The sequence below is a fragment of the Taurulus bubalis genome (assembly GCF_910589615.1).
Source record: "Taurulus bubalis genome assembly, chromosome: 15".
NCBI classification, from domain to species: domain Eukaryota; kingdom Metazoa; phylum Chordata; class Actinopteri; order Perciformes; family Cottidae; genus Taurulus; species Taurulus bubalis.
In genome coordinates, this window is record NC_136603.1 from 25415172 (window position 1) to 25433567 (window position 18396).

The window sequence follows — 18396 nt, forward strand, 5'->3', positions numbered from 1 at the left end:
AACGGCACCACCGGCGCCCTCACCTGGCCTGCCTACAGTATGAGACTTCTCCAAGAGTTAGACGGGTCCAAACTCTTCTGCGTGTCCACTAAGTCAATAGAACCAAACTCCTGTGCACAGGACTACTGTTCTTATCATTTTAGTGGCCATGGTCATGTATGAAAGTCTGCTACATAAAGAACAGATATGTAGAGTACTGACATTTGACCAATTCCTGGGTTTCTGATGAGTTACATATTCTGATATTAATTGACTGAGTTGTGATGAGGACAAGAGTTCTGCCCTCTGAGACATGCGCTCTTCTCTTGAGCAGCTTGCTGGAGACGCTGAGGGCTCTGGTGACCACCAATGAGAACCTGAAGCAGCAAGAGCAGGAGTTCCGCACACACTGTAGAGTGAGTACACCAACACAGTGCAGAGGTAAGGCTTACAGCCCTGGAACTCATGTTCTCCTGAATGTGTGCAGGAAGAGATGGCCCGTCTGCAGCAGAACATCGAGGAGCTGAAGGCGGCTTCGGGACAGGATACAGAGGAGGACGTGGTTGGTTTCCACTTAGCATTGCATTCTATATTCACTATGCAACACTCCTGCCGTATAAAGGATTCCTGAAGACTGCAGAAGCCCAGCTTGTTTTGACTGCACTCTTCTGGTCCTCTCTTTTCTCAGGAGAGGAACCAGCTGATAGACAAACAGTACGACACCGACCGAGAGAAGCTCCAGAAGATCCGTCTGCTCATGGTAACTTCTTCACACGATATAACACAGGTTATACAAGGTGACACCTGAATCGCCATCTTGTCTGGATGGAACCGCCCATAGGTCATGAATTAGACCGTCACTCCCTAAAACTCTCCACTTGATGTTGGACTAAATTACTACATTCAGTCAACAATTGTACTGAAGTGATTGTGCTTTTCGTTGGTGCTATTGTTGCCCCTCAATGCTTCTGCTCCTTCCTCTTTCAGGGGAAAGTTTTAATATCAGAGCTGCAAAACCATATGATCATCTTATATAATACGGGGCATTGTTAAAGGTTAATAACAAAGAAAATAAGCTTGGCATTAGTCTATGTTATACATCTTTCTAATTTGAAAGGCTCTCCTCTTTTGAGCTGAACCACTGGGGACTTTCCCCTCATCTGTTCAGGCTCGGAGGAACCGTGAGATTGCCATCCTGCAGAGGAAGATGGACGAGGTGCCAAGCCGGGCTGAGCTGACCCAGTACCAGAAGAGGTTCATCGAGCTCTACAGCCAGGGTGGGTTCCTCCTCTATGGCCACGCCAACGTCTTTAAGAAGCAGAAACAAAGACATTAAATCTTCCCGTGCCTTTCAGTTGCTGCCACACATAAAGAGACCAAGCAGTTCTTCACACTGTACAACACGTTGGACGACAAGAAAGTGTATCTGGAGAAGGAGGTGAGTCTCCACCACAGCACACAAAGTCATTGACAATATAATTGAGGTCAAATTTGGCTCTAAATTTAGATTGGTCTGGGATTTTTGCAACTCTGTCCAGTAGTAAACATATGCTTTCCTTTCTATAGGTGAATCTGCTGAATTCCATTCACGACAACTTCCACCAGTAAGTATCCAGACATACATTTGTAATATGCAACATATCATACATATGATGGGATACCGTGGTTGTTCAGAGAATGGGCTCTAACCTGCTGTCCGGCTGTCCAGGGCCATGTCGTCTTCAGCAGCCAAGGAGCAGTTCCTCAGACAAATGGAGCAAATAGTGGACGGGATCAAGCAGAGTCGCATCAAGGTGCAACTCTCTACATTACATTGTTGTTGCTATTTGTAAACGCACACATTCAGATGTCAGTGAGAACAAAGCAGTGAATCACGTTATTTTCCTCGTTTGCGTTTCCAGATGGAGAAGAAGAAGCAGGAAAACAAAATGAGGAGAGACCAGCTGAACGACGAGTACCTGGAGCTGCTGGACAAGCAGAGGCTTTACTTCAAAACTGTGAAGGACTTCAAAGAGGTGAGGAGACCATGGGGTCTGGGCTTCAGCCGCTCTGGGGACTAAAGAGCATGTGAGAGGTGTTGCTGAGTGCAAAGAGAGGCCGAACTTTCCTTGTTAAAGGAGAAGACCACTACTTACTTAATTCCTATACAAAAGAACTCAACCCCCCTTTTTCACTCTAGTTGCTTTTATACATGAAATCATGGTCAATATAATTTGGCTTTTTTGACAATAATTAGCAAAAAGAAACTTTAATGTCAAAGTGAAAACTGATTTATACAAACTAATGCCAATGAATTAAAAATATAAAAAGGTAAAGTAAATTAAAGCTGCAAGCAGCTGTGAGCGGGTCCTCGCTTATCCCGGCACGTTTGGGGTAGCCGGCGGGTCGCCGACTGGCCTCAGAAGGAAACCGGCCAAACCCATGCATGTTCTCAGCAAGAGCTAGTGATGGCGAGATGAAGCTTCCTGAAGCATTGAAGCTTTCCATCCAATTGGTTCGCTCATGGGCCGAAGCTTCATGGAGCTTCATTTGCTCTACTGCGCCACCAAGTGGACACTACATGTAAAACAGGCAGAGTGATCATAACGACACCATGGCTTTGGTGTGTGAAGCTTTAAATTGAATAAATGATGTTTGTGACGCCAATACATCAATTATTAACTTTATGATATAATGGCGGGGTCAAAATCAAAACTCGAAACCAATTGGGAGAGGGTTGTGATGTGACTGTGGGTCAGTGGTTAGAATATCCAACTTCGGTGTTTCGAGCCTCAGCTCCGCTAGTCCATGTTGATGTGTCCAATTTTTTAAGTAAAAATAAGAACTTTTCCACAGTGCTGGGCTTTTTGAGACTATTTTGCCTGCTTTATAAAATACCCTTTCACAGGCACACATGAAGCTGTACAGAGAGGAAGGGGGAATCCATTGAGTTTCGCTGCCCCTTATATTTCAAATCGCACGGCAAACCCACGAACCATTTTCTGAATCAGTCACGTGGTACGGCCGGCTCAGAGGCTTCGAACGTCACCGCATACGTCATCGACACAAGCCTCGATACGCTTCACCAAAATCTACCTGATTACTCGACACGCGCATCGAAGCCTCGACACGGAAGGACACATCACTAGCAAGAGCAGGGACCAGCAATTAATGTTTACAGTTCAATCCTGGCAGTGCAGTAGAGCTACTTAGGTTTCAGCGTCACTGGCATCCGTCATGGTTCCAAATTACACGGTCGAAAGACATGCTGGGAAAGACTGTCTCAGCGTTGGTCGGCTAAGTGCTGTTTGTGTGGCGTGTCTTCCGGTCTGTCTCTTCCTGTTTTGTTTTGTGTGCGAGCGTTACCCAGCATGCAATTGGGCGCTGTCATTTTGATTTAAATCCGATGCTGTTTGGCTGATTTCCTTTGGCCAGTAGGTGGCGCTACGACAATGTGAACATATACTGTGCATCATGTTTCTGTATGTGAAGAGTAGACCAGGTGATTTAAATTGTATGTAAATGGGATGCAGTTTGGTAGATTTAGTTTGGCCAGTAGGTGGCGCTAGTAGGTTACTATGAATATATAAGTATCTTATATTTAAGCAATAAGGTACCATGTGATTTACTGTTCAGGCTGGTTGAAAGCAGGGTGGAGGATCACACACACACACACACACACACACACACACACACACACACACACACACACACACACACACACACACACATCATGTTTCTCTATGTGAAGAGTAGAGCAGGGCATGTAAATTAGATGTAAATCCGATGCCGTTTGGCTGATTTCCTTTTGCCAGTAGGTGGCGCTATGACAATCTGAACATTTGTCATGTACATGTCCTCAGGCATGGACCAGTATCATGCATGAGGAGTATTGGGGTAATAGCATCATGTATGGAGGAGTTACAACAGCTTTCTCTCACATAGCGGTTAGCTCAAAGTAGGTGCGTCTTTGGGTGGCCGTCACGTCAAGGCCGTTGAGTGAAAACGTTGCGAGCGCACAAGCCATACTCCTGAGGGTCTTGAGATCACTTAAGAACAGAATTTAAGTCGATTGTCTGAAATTTGTAGGAGGAGTAGTATTTGGCGTAAATGCAAATATATGCTAAAATTAGCATAAATGGGCCGAAAATGGCAAATTGGCCGAAGTACTGTAGCGCCCCCTATTGTTCAAATCAGACGTCTGATTTATTGCAAGTTAGGGGATGTGATGTGCACATATACCCCAAGTGTGGAGTCGTTTGTCCAAATAGTTTTAATGTTATGAGTGTTTAAAAACAAGACACGCCCCTAACAGGTTGATTGGTCAATATCTCCTTAACGAAATGAGATATCCAAGAAATTTCAACGCATAATTGATGATCCAGTGCCATTGTTGATAACTACCAAGTTTGGTATGAAAAGGAGGTAGCGTTTGATAGAAAAGTGCAAAATCGTGTTTTTCACAAAATCCAAGATGGCGGAAAATATTCATAGGCGGACTTTATGGGTCTGAGAAGCTTTTTTGTAGAGCAGGTGGAGATGGACATGTGTGAATTTTTTCAAGTCAAAAAAAAATTCTGGGCGAGGGGCGTCGCCGGTCCAACTTGTAGGGGGCGCTAGAGAGCCATTTTTTGGAACTTTTTTCCCCGGCTTTAATAGATCTCTATTTTCACCAGACCTAACAAGTGTTCCAAATTTGGTGAGTTTTTGAATATGACAAGTCCCCCAAAAAGGCGCCCAATGTTCTAAAATAAGAATCATGAATATTAATAAGAAGAAGAATCCCAACAATTTCAATAGGGTCCTCTCGGACTGACTACGTCAGTCGCTCGGACCCTAATAATAAAAAAAAATAATCCTTTGTATTTCAATAGGGTCTTCTCGGGACTGACTACGTCAGTCGCTCGGACCCTAATAAGAATCCCAGCAATTTCAATAGGGTCCTCTCGGGACTGACTACGTCAGTCGCTCGGACCCTAATTATTGCATGTATATTCAGTAGATGCACCTTTGGCTGCAATCACAGCTCTGAGTCTGATTCGTCTCAATCAGGCTGCACATCTGGACACAGCAATGTTTCTCCATTCTTCCTTTCAAAACAGCTCACGCTCTGTCAGGTTGCTCGGGGATCAGGCGTCTTGTCAAGTCCAGCCACAACTTCTGGATCGGATTGAGATCTGGGCTTTGACTTGGCCACTCCAGAACATTCACCATGTTGTCTTTGAACCTTTTCTGTGTAGCTTTTGCTGGATGCTCGGGGTCGTGTCATGCTATATAGATCGTCTCCCAAGTCGTAGTTCTCTTGCAGACTGAGTCAGATCATCCTCCAAGATTTGGTTGATGGATGTCCTCCTCTACCTCTACACGCTTCCAGGGCCTGCTGCTGAGGAGCATCATTAGAGCATGATGATGATGATGCTGAGGAGCATCCTTAGAGCATGATGATGCTGAGGAGCATCATCATCATCATGCTCTAATGATGATGCTGAGGAGCATCATCATCATCATGCTCTAATGATGATGCTGAGGAGCATCATTAGAGCATGATGATGATGCTGAGGAGCATCCTTAGAGCATGATGATGATGATGCTGAGGAGCATCCTTAGAGCATGATGATGATGATGCTGAGGAGCATCCTTAGAGCATGATGATGATGCTGAGGAGCATCCTTAGAGCGTGATGATGATGATGCTGAGGAGCATCCTTAGAGCATGATGATGATGCTGAGGAGCATCCTTAGAGCGTGATGATGATGCTGAGGAGCATCCTTAGAGCGTGATGATGATGCTGAGGAGCATCCTTAGAGCATGATGATGCTGAGGAGCATCCTTAAAGCGTGATGATGATGATGCTGAAGAGCATCCTTAGAGCGTGATGATGATGATGCTGAGGAGCATCCTTAGAGCATGATGATGATGCTGAGGAGCATCCTTAGAGCATGATGATGCTGAGGAGCATCCTTAGAGCGTGACGATGATGATGATGCTGAGGAGCATCCTTAGAGCGTGACGATGATGATGATGATGATGCTGAGGAGCATCCTTAGAGCGTGACGATGATGATGATGATGCTGAGGAGCATCCTTAGAGCGTGACGATGATGATGCTGAGGAGCATCCTTAGAGCATGATGATGATGATGCTGAGGAGCATCCTTAGAGCGTGATGTTGAGGATGATGCTGAAGAGCATCCTTAGAGCGTGACGATGATGATGATGCTGAGGAGCATCCTTAGAGCGTGATGATGATGATGCTGAGGAGCATCCTTAGAGCATGATGATGATGATGCTGAGGAGCATCCTTAGAGCATGATGATGCTGAGGAGCATCCTTAGAGCATGATGATGATGATGCTGAGGAGCATCCTTAGAGCATGATGATGATGATGCTGAGGAGCATCCTTAGAGCATGATGATGATGATGATGCTGAGGAGCATCCTTAGAGCATGATGATGATGATGATGATGATGCTGAGGAGCATCCTTAGAGCATGACGATGATGATGATGCTGAGGAGCATCCTTAGAGCATGATGATGATGATGCTGAGGAGCATCCTTAGAGCATGATGATGATGATGCTGAGGAGCATCCTTAGAGCATGATGATGCTGAGGAGCATCCTTAGAGCATGATGATGCTGAGGAGCATCCTTAGAGCATGATGATGCTGAGGAGCATCCTTTGAGCGTGATGATGATGATGATGCTGAGGAGCATGATGATGATGCTGAGGAGCATCCTTAGAGCATGATGATGATGCTGAGGAGCATCCTTAGAGCGTGATGATGATGATGCTGAGGAGCATCCTTAGAGCGTGATGATGATGATGCTGAGGAGCATCCTTAGAGCATGATGATAATGATGCTGAGGAGCATCCTTAGAGCGTGATGATGATGATGCTGAGGAGCATCCTTAGAGCGTGATGATGATGATGATGCTGAGGAGCATCCTTAGAGCATGATGATGATGCTGAGGAGCATCCTTAGAGCGTGATGATGATGATGCTGAGGAGCATGATGATGATGATGCTGAGGAGCATCCTTCGAGCGTGATGATGATGATGCTGAGGAGCATGATGATGATGATGCTGAGGAGCATCCTTAGAGCATGATGATGATGATGCTGAGGAGCATGATGATGATGCTGAGGAGCATCCTTCGAGCGTGATGATGATGATGCTGAGGAGCATGATGATGATGCTGAGGAGCATCCTTCGAGCGTGATGATGATGATGATGCTGAGGAGCATCCTTAGAGCATGATGATGATGATGATGCTGAGGAGCATCCTTAGAGCGTGACGATGATGATGATGCTGAGGAGCATCCTTAGAGCGTGACGATGATGATGATGATGATGATGATGCTGAGGAGCATCCTTAGAGCGTGACGATGATGATGATGATGCTGAGGAGCATCCTTAGAGCGTGACGATGATGATGATGATGCTGAGGAGCATCCTTAGAGCGTGATGATGATGATGCTGAGGAGCATCCTTAGAGCATGATGATGATGATGCTGAGGAGCATCCTTAGAGCATGATGATGATGATGCTGAGGAGCATCCTTAGAGCATGATGATGATGATGATGCTGAGGAGCATCCTTAGAGCATGATGATGATGATGATGCTGAGGAGCATCCTTAGAGCATGACGATGATGATGATGCTGAGGAGCATCCTTAGAGCATGATGATGATGATGCTGAGGAGCATCCTTAGAGCATGATGATGATGATGCTGAGGAGCATCCTTAGAGCATGATGATGATGATGATGATGATGCTGAGGAGCATCCTTAGAGCATGATGATGCTGAGGAGCATCCTTAGAGCATGATGATGATGATGCTGAGGAGCATCCTTAGAGCGTGATGATGATGATGCTGAGGAGCATCCTTAGAGCGTGATGATGATGATGATGATGCTGAGAAGCATCCTTAGAGCATGATGATGATGCTGAGGAGCATCCTTAGAGCGTGATGATGATGATGATGCTGAGAAGCATCCTTAGAGCGTGACGATGATGATGATGCTGAGGAGCATCCTTAGAGCGTGATGATGATGATGCTGAGGAGCATGATGATGATGCTGAGGAGCATCCTTAGAGCATGATGATGATGCTGAGGAGCATCCTTAGAGCGTGATGATGATGATGCTGAGGAGCATGATGATGATGCTGAGGAGCATCCTTAGAGCATGATGATGATGATGCTGAGGAGCATCCTTCGAGCGTGATGATGATGATGCTGAGGAGCATCCTTAGAGCATGGTGATGATGATGCTGAGGAGCATCCTTAGAGCATGATGATGATGATGATGCTGAGGAGCATCCTTAGAGCATGATGATGATGATGATGATGATGCTGAGGAGCATCCTTAGAGCATGATGATGATGATGCTGAGGAGCATCCTTAGAGCATGATGATGATGATGCTGAGGAGCATCCTTCGACCGTGATGATGATGATGCTGAGGAGCATCCTTAGAGCGTGATGATGATGATGATGATGCTGAGGAGCATCCTTAGAGCATGATGATGATGATGATGATGATGCTGCTGAGAAGCATCCTTAGAGCGTGATGATGATGATGCTGAGGAGCATCCTTAGAGCGTGATGATGATGATGCTGAGGAGCATCCTTAGAGCGTGATGATGATGATGATGATGCTGAGGAGCATCCTTAGAGCATGATGATGATGATGATGATGATGCTGCTGAGAAGCATCCTTAGAGCGTGATGATGATGATGCTGAGGAGCATCCATAGAGCATGATGATGATGATGCTGAGGAGCATCCTTCGAGCGTGATGATGATGATGCTGAGGAGCATCCTTAGAGCGTGATGATGATGATGCTGAGGAGCATCCTTAGAGCGTGATGATGATGATGATGATGCTGAGGAGCATCCTTAGAGCATGATGATGATGATGATGATGATGCTGCTGAGAAGCATCCTTAGAGCGTGATGATGATGATGCTGAGGAGCATCCTTAGAGCGTGATGATGATGCTGAGGAGCATCCTTAGAGCATGATGATGATGATGCTGAGGAGCATCCTTAGAGCGTGATAATGATGATGCTGAGGAGCATCCTTAGAGCATGATGATGATGATGATGATGAGGAGCATCCTTAGAGCGTGATGATGATGATGATGCTGAGGAGCATCCTTAGAGCGTGATGATGATGGTGCTGAGGAGCATCCTTAGAGCGTGATGATGATGATGCTGAGGAGCATCCTTAGAGCGTGATGATGATGATGATGCTGAGGAGCATCCTTAGAGCATGATGATGATGATGCTGAGGAGCATCCTTAGAGCGTGATGATGATGATGCTGAGGAGCATCCTTAGAGCGTGATGATGATGATGATGATGCTGAGGAGCATCCTTAGAGCGTGATGATGATGATGATGATGCTGAGGAGCATCCTTAGAGCATGATGATGATGATGCTGAGGAGCATCCTTAGAGCGTGATGCTGATGATGCTGAGGAGCATCCTTAGAGCGTGATGATGATGATGCTGAGGAGCATCCTTAGAGCCTGACGATGATGATGCTGAGGAGCATCCTTAGAGCGTGACGATGATGATGCTGAGGAGCATCCTTAGAGCGTGATGATGCTGAGGAGCATCCTTAGAGCATGATGATGATGCTGAGGAGCATCCTTAGAGTGTGATGCTGATGATGCTGAGGAGCATCCTTAGAGCGTGATGATGATGATGCTGAGGAGCATCCTTAGAGCGTGATGATGCTGAGGAGCATCCTTAGAGCGTGATGATGCTGAGGAGCATCCTTAGAGCGTGATGATGCTGAGGAGCATCCTTAGAGCGTGACGATGATGATGCTGAGGAGCATCCTTAGAGCATGATGATGCTGAGGAGCATCCTTAGAGCGTGCTGATGATGATGCTGAGGAGCATCCTTAGAGCATGATGATGATGATGCTGAGGAGCATCCTTAGAGCATGATGATGATGATGATGCTGAGGAGCATCCTTAGAGCGTGACGATGATGATGATGATGCTGAGGAGCATCCTTAGAGCGTGACGATGATGATGATGATGCTGAGGAGCATCCTTAGAGCATGATGATGATGATGATGCTGAGGAGCATCCTTAGAGCGTGACGATGATGATGCTGAGGAGCATCCTTAGAGCGTGACGATGATGATGATGCTGAGGAGCATCCTTAGAGCGTGACGATGATGATGATGCTGAGGAGCATCCTTAGAGCGTGACGATGATGATGCTGATGATGATGCTGAGGAGCATCCTTAGAGCGTGATGATGCTGAGGAGCATCCTTAGAGCGTGATGATGATGATGATGATGCTGAGGAGCATCCTTAGAGCATGATGATGCTGAGGAGCATCCTTAGAGCGTGATGCTGATGATGCTGAGGAGCATCCTTAGAGCGTGATGATGATGATGCTGAGGAGCATCCTTAGAGCCTGACGATGATGATGCTGAGGAGCATCCTTAGAGCGTGACGATGATAATGCTGAGGAGCATCCTTAGAGCGTGATGATGATGATGATGCTGAGGAGCATCCTTAGAGCATGATGATGATGATGCTGAGGAGCATCCTTAGAGCGTGATGATGATGATGCTGAGGAGCATCCTTAGAGCGTGATGATGATGATGATGATGCTGAGGAGCATCCTTGGAGCGTGATGATGATGATGATGATGCTGAGGAGCATCCTTAGAGCATGATGATGATGATGCTGAGGAGCATCCTTAGAGCGTGATGCTGATGATGCTGAGGAGCATCCTTAGAGCGTGATGATGATGATGCTGAGGAGCATCCTTAGAGCCTGACGATGATGATGCTGAGGAGCATCCTTAGAGCGTGACGATGATGATGCTGAGGAGCATCCTTAGAGCGTGATGATGCTGAGGAGCATCCTTAGAGCATGATGATGATGATGATGCTGAGGAGCATCCTTAGAGCGTGACGATGATGATGATGCTGAGGAGCATCCTTAGAGCGTGACGATGATGATGATGCTGAGGAGCATCCTTAGAGCGTGACGATGATGATGATGCTGAGGAGCATCCTTAGAGCGTGACGATGATGATGATGCTGAGGAGCATCCTTAGAGCGTGACGATGATGATGATGCTGAGGAGCATCCTTAGAGCATGATGATGATGATGATGCTGAGGAGCATCCTTAGAGCGTGACGATGATGATGCTGAGGAGCATCCTTAGAGCGTGACGATGATGATGATGATGCTGAGGAGCATCCTTAGAGCGTGACGATGATGATGATGCTGAGGAGCATCCTTAGAGCGTGACGATGATGATGATGCTGAGGAGCATCCTTAGAGCGTGACGATGATGATGACGCTGAGGAGCATCCTTAGAGCGTGACGATGATGATGCTGATGATGATGCTGAGGAGCATCCTTAGAGCGTGATGATGCTGAGGACCATCCTTAGAGCATGATGATGATGATGATGATGCTGAGGAGCATCCTTAGAGCGTGATGATGCTGAGGAGCATCCTTAGAGCATGATGATGATGATGATGCTGAGGAGCATCCTTAGAGCGTGATGATGCTGAGGACCATCCTTAGAGCATGATGATGATGATGATGCTGAGGAGCATCCTTAGAGCATGATGATGATGATGATGCTGAGGAGCATCCTTAGAGCATGATGATGATGATGATGCTGAGGAGCATCCTTAGAGCGTGATGATGCTGAGGAGCATCCTTAGAGCATGATGATGATGATGATGCTGAGGAGCATCCTTAGAGCGTGATGATGCTGAGGAGCATCTTTAGAGCGTGATGCTGCCTCCACTGCGCTCCTCGGTGGAGACGGTGTGTTTGTGGTGATATGCAGTTTGGTGTTCACCAAACATGGCATCTTGATGGATGGCCACAAAGCAACAGTTTTCTTCCAATTGACCTTTTGAGTCTCACATGCCTTTCATAGGAGCTTTTCTCAACAGTGCTTTCTCTTTGCCACCCTGGCACCCGGACAACATTGAATATCTGTTTTCACTTTGACATGAAAGAAGCGTTTTTTTCTCCCCTCTGCCTTTTTGAAGCTCTCCGGCCCGGCCTGAATTAGGTGGCTTAAGAAGAAGAAGAAATTATCCTTTATAAATGATTCTCTGCATTTAACCATCCTTAGTAATTAAGGAGCAGAAAGCCAACACCCTCCCTGTGCTAAGACCACTTCATCTCTTCAGGGCTTTTCCTGCAGAGTTATGAGGCGTATAACTTCATGGAGATTCTAACGTCTTTGTCACAACAGCAAAATACCATTCCATCATCAATCATATGGAACGTGGAAAGCCTCAGTTTTATGTTTTTGTATTGTTCTATATCGTCGGCTATCGTTTATGAACGTGTGTGCCTGAATGCCGTCTTGTACTGCGACTGCAACACTGCTGTGCGTCTGTTTACACCAGTCAAATGTAAGGAAAAGTAGTTTTTTAGTCCTTCTAATTCATCAACTACACGTGTAGATTAGCACTACCCCTATAGCACGCGGGGTCCAGGTGGTACCTCCTCCTAGCACCCAGCAGCCAGCAGACAGACCGGAGCCATGCGGCTGCTCTCCCGTATTGTCTGTGTTGTAATGTGTCTTGTTCTGCGTTCTGCGCGATTTCAAGTTTGCACCGAAACAAGTTCCAAATCATTAAAATGTGTTTGACATGGCAATAATTAATCCAATCAATACCTCTTGACCTGAGATTAAACCATGTGTGATTTATTTTATATTTTTGTCACCAGGAGTGTCGGAAGAACGAGATGCTGCTGTCCAAACTGAGAGCGAAAGGAGCCTCTTAGACAACCGTTGAATGTCCGACGCAAATAAAATGAGTTATCTTCATGTTTTTCTTTCTGGCTCATCCGGTTGTTAACTCTTCTAGCTGAACGCTGCGCAGCACGTCGTCGGCCCATTCCTCTACAACAAGTGTTTTTTGCTACATGAATCAGTAGGAGCTCACAATGTGTTTAATAATATCTGATAAATGTTGTACAAACTGTTTAAATGCAATCCCATCTGGATTGCCCTTTATAGCTGAACCAGGCTGCTGCACAGAATCCACCTCTTGTGGATCACAGGGAGGAGAGGAATGCCTTTACCTGTTGTGCTTGCTGTTATGTTAAAGCATCTTTAGGAAGGCCTTATATTTCATATCGGAGGCGTTGAGGTGAAGGCAGACGAGGCAGTGGAGCTCCCCAGAGGAAGAGGAGGCCCAACCTCAATGTAACTCTCTGTATGTGGAGGTCTTTGCAATGACGCTGTTCTCACGTGAACTCACCTCGTGTCTTAGATGGCCATGTGCAACCAGTATTTAATAAATAAAGCAATCTTTCTATTCAGGATTGAAATGCCTTTGCTGTTGCTCATTCAGATAGGCTGTGTTCTGTCAGACAGCGCGTGCTGATTGAAGGCAGCACACTATCGGAAGATGATGAATCTGAAGGAAACATCCTGTGTATCACCAAAGAACTTCAAATCTCCTGCTGGAGATGCACAAGGCGGCCAAATCAGCGTGAGCAGGGTTCCTCTGGAGCGTTCAGTCGTTCTCCAGAGAACCGAGTACTCCTTTAACTTTGACTAGTATCATTCTATTAGAACCACTGCTGCTGTCATCATTTGTCTATTATTATTCTGCTATTATTGTTCCTGCTGCCATAACCACACCCTTATGAATGATGTGTGTCATATTCATGTAATGTGCTGTAACTCTGTTACGTTGTTCATTCTGGTCACATGACATCTATTGCTTCTGTCCATCCGGGGAGAGGGATCCTCCTCTGTTGCTCTCCTGAAGGGTTCTTCCTGTTTTCCTGATCTCGTGTGAGGTCCTGGGACAGGATGTCTGTGTACAGATTGTATGGATGAAAATTTGTGATTTTGGGCTATGCAAATAAATTAAATTGACATTGTCAGACTCATGATGGGCAGTTTAAAAAATAAAATAAAAGACTGATTCAGCAGAACCATCTTTTTTAGTCCACACATTGCTCACACGGCATGTTGGCATGTTCCACCCTCACGGCATGTTCAACTCACGGCATGTTCAACCCTCACGGCGTGTTCAACTCAGCATGTTCAACCCTCACGACATGTTCAACCCTCACACGGCATGTTGGCATGTTCAACTCACGGCATGTTCAACCCTCACGGCGTGTTCAACTCACAGCATGTTCAACCCTCACGACATGTTCAACCCTCACGACATGTTCAACCCTCACACGGCATGTTCAACCCTCACGGCGTGTTCAACTCACAGCATGTTCAACCCTCACGACATGTTCAACCCTCACACGGCATGTTGGCATGTTCAACTCACGGCATGTTCAACCCTCACGGCGTGTTCAACTCACAGCATGTTCAACCCTCACGACATGTTCAACCCTCACACGGCATGTTGGCATGTTCAACCCTCACGGCGTGTTCAACTCACAGCATGTTCAACCCTCACGACATGTTCAACCCTCACGACATGTTCAACCCTCACACGGTATGTTCAACCCTAACACGGCATGTTCAACCCTCACGACATGTTCAACTCACAGCATGTTCAACCCTCACGACATGTTCAACCCTCACACGGTATGTTCAACCCTCACATGGCATGTTGGCATGTTCCACCCTCACGGCATGTTCAACCCTCACGGCGTGTTCAACTCACGACATGTTCAACCCTCACACGGCATGTTGGCATGTTCAACCCTCACGACATGTTCAACCCTCACGGCATGTTCAACCCTCACGACATGTTCAACTCACAGCATGTTCAACCCTCACGACATGTTCAACCCTCACACAGTATGTTCAACCCTCACATGGCATGTTGGCATGTTCCACCCTCACGGCATGTTCAACTCACGACATGTTCAACCCTCACGGCGTGTTCAACTCACGACATGTTCAACCCTCACACGGCATGTTGGCATGTTCAACTCACGGCATGTTCAAAACTCACGACATGTTCAACCCTCACACGGCATGTTCAACCCTCACGGCGTGTTCAACTCACGGCATGTTCAACCCTCACACGGCATGTTCAACCCTCACGGCGTGTTCAACTCACGGCATGTTCAACCCTCACGACATGTTCAACCCTCACACGACATGTTCAACCCTCACGCCATGTTCAACCCTCACGGCGTGTTCAACTCACGGCATGTTCAACCCTCACGACATGTTCAACCCTCACACGACATGTTCAACCCTCACGGCATGTTCAACCCTCACGGCATGTTCAACTCACAGCATGTTCAACTCACGGCATGTTCAACTCACAGCTTGTTCAACTCTCACACAGCATGTTCAACCCTCACATGGCATGTTCAAAACTCACGTGGCATGTGGTGTCAGGCTATAAAATGAAGGCGTTACTTTCCTCTGATCCCTGAACTTGTTTGTGTATCCAGCGTGTTCTTCTGCCTCAAAGTGTTTCCCTGCTCTCACTATCGTCTCCACTCGCTCTCCAATCTCAGTGATTATGATACTGAACAGACAGTTTGCATGTCTCTCACCCGTCAGAGGCCTGATTGGGTGACATAAACACATGTTCATTTACGCACGCGACACCCAAACAGTAAAGGGCCACAGTTTGCATGTGTGCTCCTTAAGTGTATGAAGTAGAAGTATAAAGCAGCTCAGTCAGCAGGTTAACACTGCAGATGTTCTGTTTGTGGAAATGAGACCAGCGGCTTTGCTCCAGAGAACATCTCCTGTGTTGAGGCTGTTGTTTGTAGCATTACTGATATGTCACTGATAAGGATAGGTTCCAGTTGGGTATCTCACTGTGTCGCAGTCGGTGCTTCGGTGTAGAAAGAGGCGTTGAGCAGATAAAAGCAGGAAGTGTGCGTGGAGGGGATGAGCAGACATAGCAGTGAGCCCAACGTTTTAGAGGAAGAGGGCCAACCGGACCTGCTGGACGACACACTCACTGGACCAGTGGACGGTGATGGCAGCTGTCTGATGGGGTTCATGATGAATGTTTCCTTGCTGCTGCTGCCGGGCTTCCAGCTGCTCCTGGTCTTCAGTGTAGGAGCCAAGATACAAAAAGCAGGAGTTTCACCGGAGGACCAAGGCACTCGCCTCCGAGGCCTCTGGAAGCTGCACATGAGGGAGCGCCTGCTGAAGGGAAAAGGTAAGCCAACAGAATGAGTGATCTCTTTTTGTCTCTTTGTCAGAAAAATCACAGGTGTAATTACTAACTTTGGTTGTGGATCCATTTAGGTATGTGTCTGCTATTGGCCTTCTTTTTTACAGAAGGTATTCATGTTTCAATTTACAAAACAAGGCAAGGGGTAAATTGCTTACTAAAACATTTATGTTAGCGAACTATCTAACATTATTATCTTTTCTTTGGCTAGTAAAGTGTTTTAATCAGCACTAAGCTTTCAGGCCCTATTTAGAACTCTGGGGTTGTGGCGCACCTGCACCTATTGTGGCCGAAATGAGTATTACAACAACAAACACGGCAAAAACATATTCCCTGTTTCACAGATTTTTAAAAAGGAATTTGAAACAATTATTGTGACAAAACCTTTTTTGCCGGTTCTTAAGTCATATACAGTGAGGAAAAATAAGATCAGAATTAGATAATGGATCTCCAGAATTGATATATTTTTTGCACTTGCCTGTGAGGGCTTCCATACTTTCCCCTCTATCACCACCCAGCAAGGAAACGCTGTCTGTGAAAAGCAGAAAGACTCACACGAGCCCAGCTGGACTCCCTCTTCAGCCAGTATGGACAAGAGGAATCATAACCATAACACAGCATCTGAGTTTAGTATGAAGATATGTTTGTCGCAGTTGCAGCACTCAAGCGTAGTTTCTTAGAAGGGATGGGAATTCCCTCAGAAATTATTTTTGCAACAGCACTGCAAGATGCTTCCAAAATATTGTATTTGCTGTATCACATGATAATAAATACAGACTCTTTGTGTGTCATGGATCCAAACAGTCATTCGTCTCTTTGTAATGCAGCTTATAATCCTCATCCAATCAGAGAAGGGGTCAAACAACAGCTGCTCTACTGCCGTGTTGGGATCGGCTACCATCTCCAGATTCTTCCCAGTGGCTCTGTAGGAGGAGTCCACACACCCACTGAGCATTGTGAGTCCTTCACCACGCCGTGTGTTAATGACATTCTGTATAGTCATTCTTCAGTCTTCTTGACCTTTCTTACTTGCAATATGGCCGATATTTTAGACCAGTACTTAAGAGGTATCTGACACATCCACGCCTTCACCTTGCATGTCTTCACCCCTCCAGGTTGGCTGAACGTGTTTGCTATGAGACGGGGGGTGGTGGGGATCCGAGGAGTCCAGAGTGCCTTGTACCTGTGTATGAATGGAGAAGGACTGGCGTATGGAACGGTATGGAGCTCACACCTCAATTCAATTCAGTTTATTTTATATAGCCCAACATCACAAATACAAGTTTGCCTCGGAGGGCTTTACAATCTGTACACCTGTAACACAGCAGCACTTTCTCAGACCTGGTGAACCAGTGTCACAGTAAGGAGGACTTTATGATGGAGCGTCCTCACTGAACACCAAGTCCCGGCTGCATAATGGAACCAAAACACTCAGACGGTATGAAATGACTTCCTGCCTTGTCTTTTCCAGGAGCAGTTTTCTGACGACTGCCTGTTGAAGGAGAACCTGGAGGAGAATCACTACACCACCTACTCCTCCGTGTCTCACCCCGGCATCTATCTGGCTCTTTCCCACAAGGGAGAGCTCAGGAAGGGCAACAGTGTGGGCCGCCACCAGTCCTGCACCCACTTCCTACCTCGGAGGATGTCGTGATCACGGTCCACGACAAGCCGGCTCCTGCCGACTTCAGGCCCGATGAGGAATTTAAGCAACAGACTAGACATTGGCCTCCACACAGCAACATGGACAACCTGAAACTAGTACCACATGCAAGAGATTCTATTGGTGCGATTGTTTGGAGCGTTACTTGCTGTGTGACACCATCCAGGACTGTGAGGGTCACTCAACAAACAATGGCTGCTTGTGAGGCGACGCTGGGCCGTGTTAATGGTGTTGGCATGGTCTCGACTATTAAACACCAAGAACACTATATATTGTGTTTAACACTGAACAGCAGCAGTATTCTTTTCTGATATGTTCTAAATTGCACAGGCCTGGTAAATAACTGAAACCCTTCAAGCTTATTTGTTTCTGTCCTGCACCAATCAATATGTTTTATCTGGGCAAATAACAGTGTAATGTAAAGAGTTATAGTCACAGTGATGAACCAACCCCACACCCCCTCCTCTCTACAGAGCGTTTTAGCCTCCTCAAGCTTTTTTGGGGGTTTCCAGCTATAAACTTGTATCTCATGCGCAGCGTTTCCACTATAGCTGCTCAGAAGTAACCAGCAGACAGACGGTTAGCAACTAGCTGGTGAACAGAGTGGAGCATTTAGCAGCTGACACTGTTCATACAAA

The 18396-nt window shown here is 46.4% G+C and overlaps 2 protein-coding genes across 2 annotated transcripts in view; both read left to right on the top strand.

The window, feature by feature from the left end:
• Positions 1-13882, top strand: part of ccdc93 (CCC complex scaffolding subunit CCDC93) — a gene marked incomplete at its 5' end in the record, with an annotated part of 31711 nt that extends 17829 nt beyond the window's left edge. Inside the window, 9 exons of the mRNA XM_079230407.1 lie at positions 314-395; positions 467-541; positions 668-739; positions 1148-1256; positions 1335-1417; positions 1546-1583; positions 1688-1772; positions 1881-1994; positions 12695-13882. Of these exons, the coding sequence (XP_079086533.1) occupies positions 314-395; positions 467-541; positions 668-739; positions 1148-1256; positions 1335-1417; positions 1546-1583; positions 1688-1772; positions 1881-1994; positions 12695-12751 (715 nt within the window). The 3' untranslated portion in view covers positions 12752-13882. The remainder of the gene's footprint in view (positions 1-313; positions 396-466; positions 542-667; positions 740-1147; positions 1257-1334; positions 1418-1545; positions 1584-1687; positions 1773-1880; positions 1995-12694) is intronic.
• A 1921-nt stretch (positions 13883-15803) lies between these two features.
• LOC306747897 (fibroblast growth factor 4A-like) lies at positions 15804-17894 on the top strand (the record flags this gene model as incomplete). Its single annotated transcript, XM_079230997.1, has 4 exons — positions 15804-16080; positions 16923-17051; positions 17211-17314; positions 17567-17894. 4 exons carry the CDS (start codon positions 15804-15806, stop codon positions 17747-17749), a joined length of 693 nt encoding a protein of 230 aa, XP_079087123.1. The 3' UTR covers positions 17750-17894.
• Positions 17895-18396: the final 502 nt, after the last annotated feature.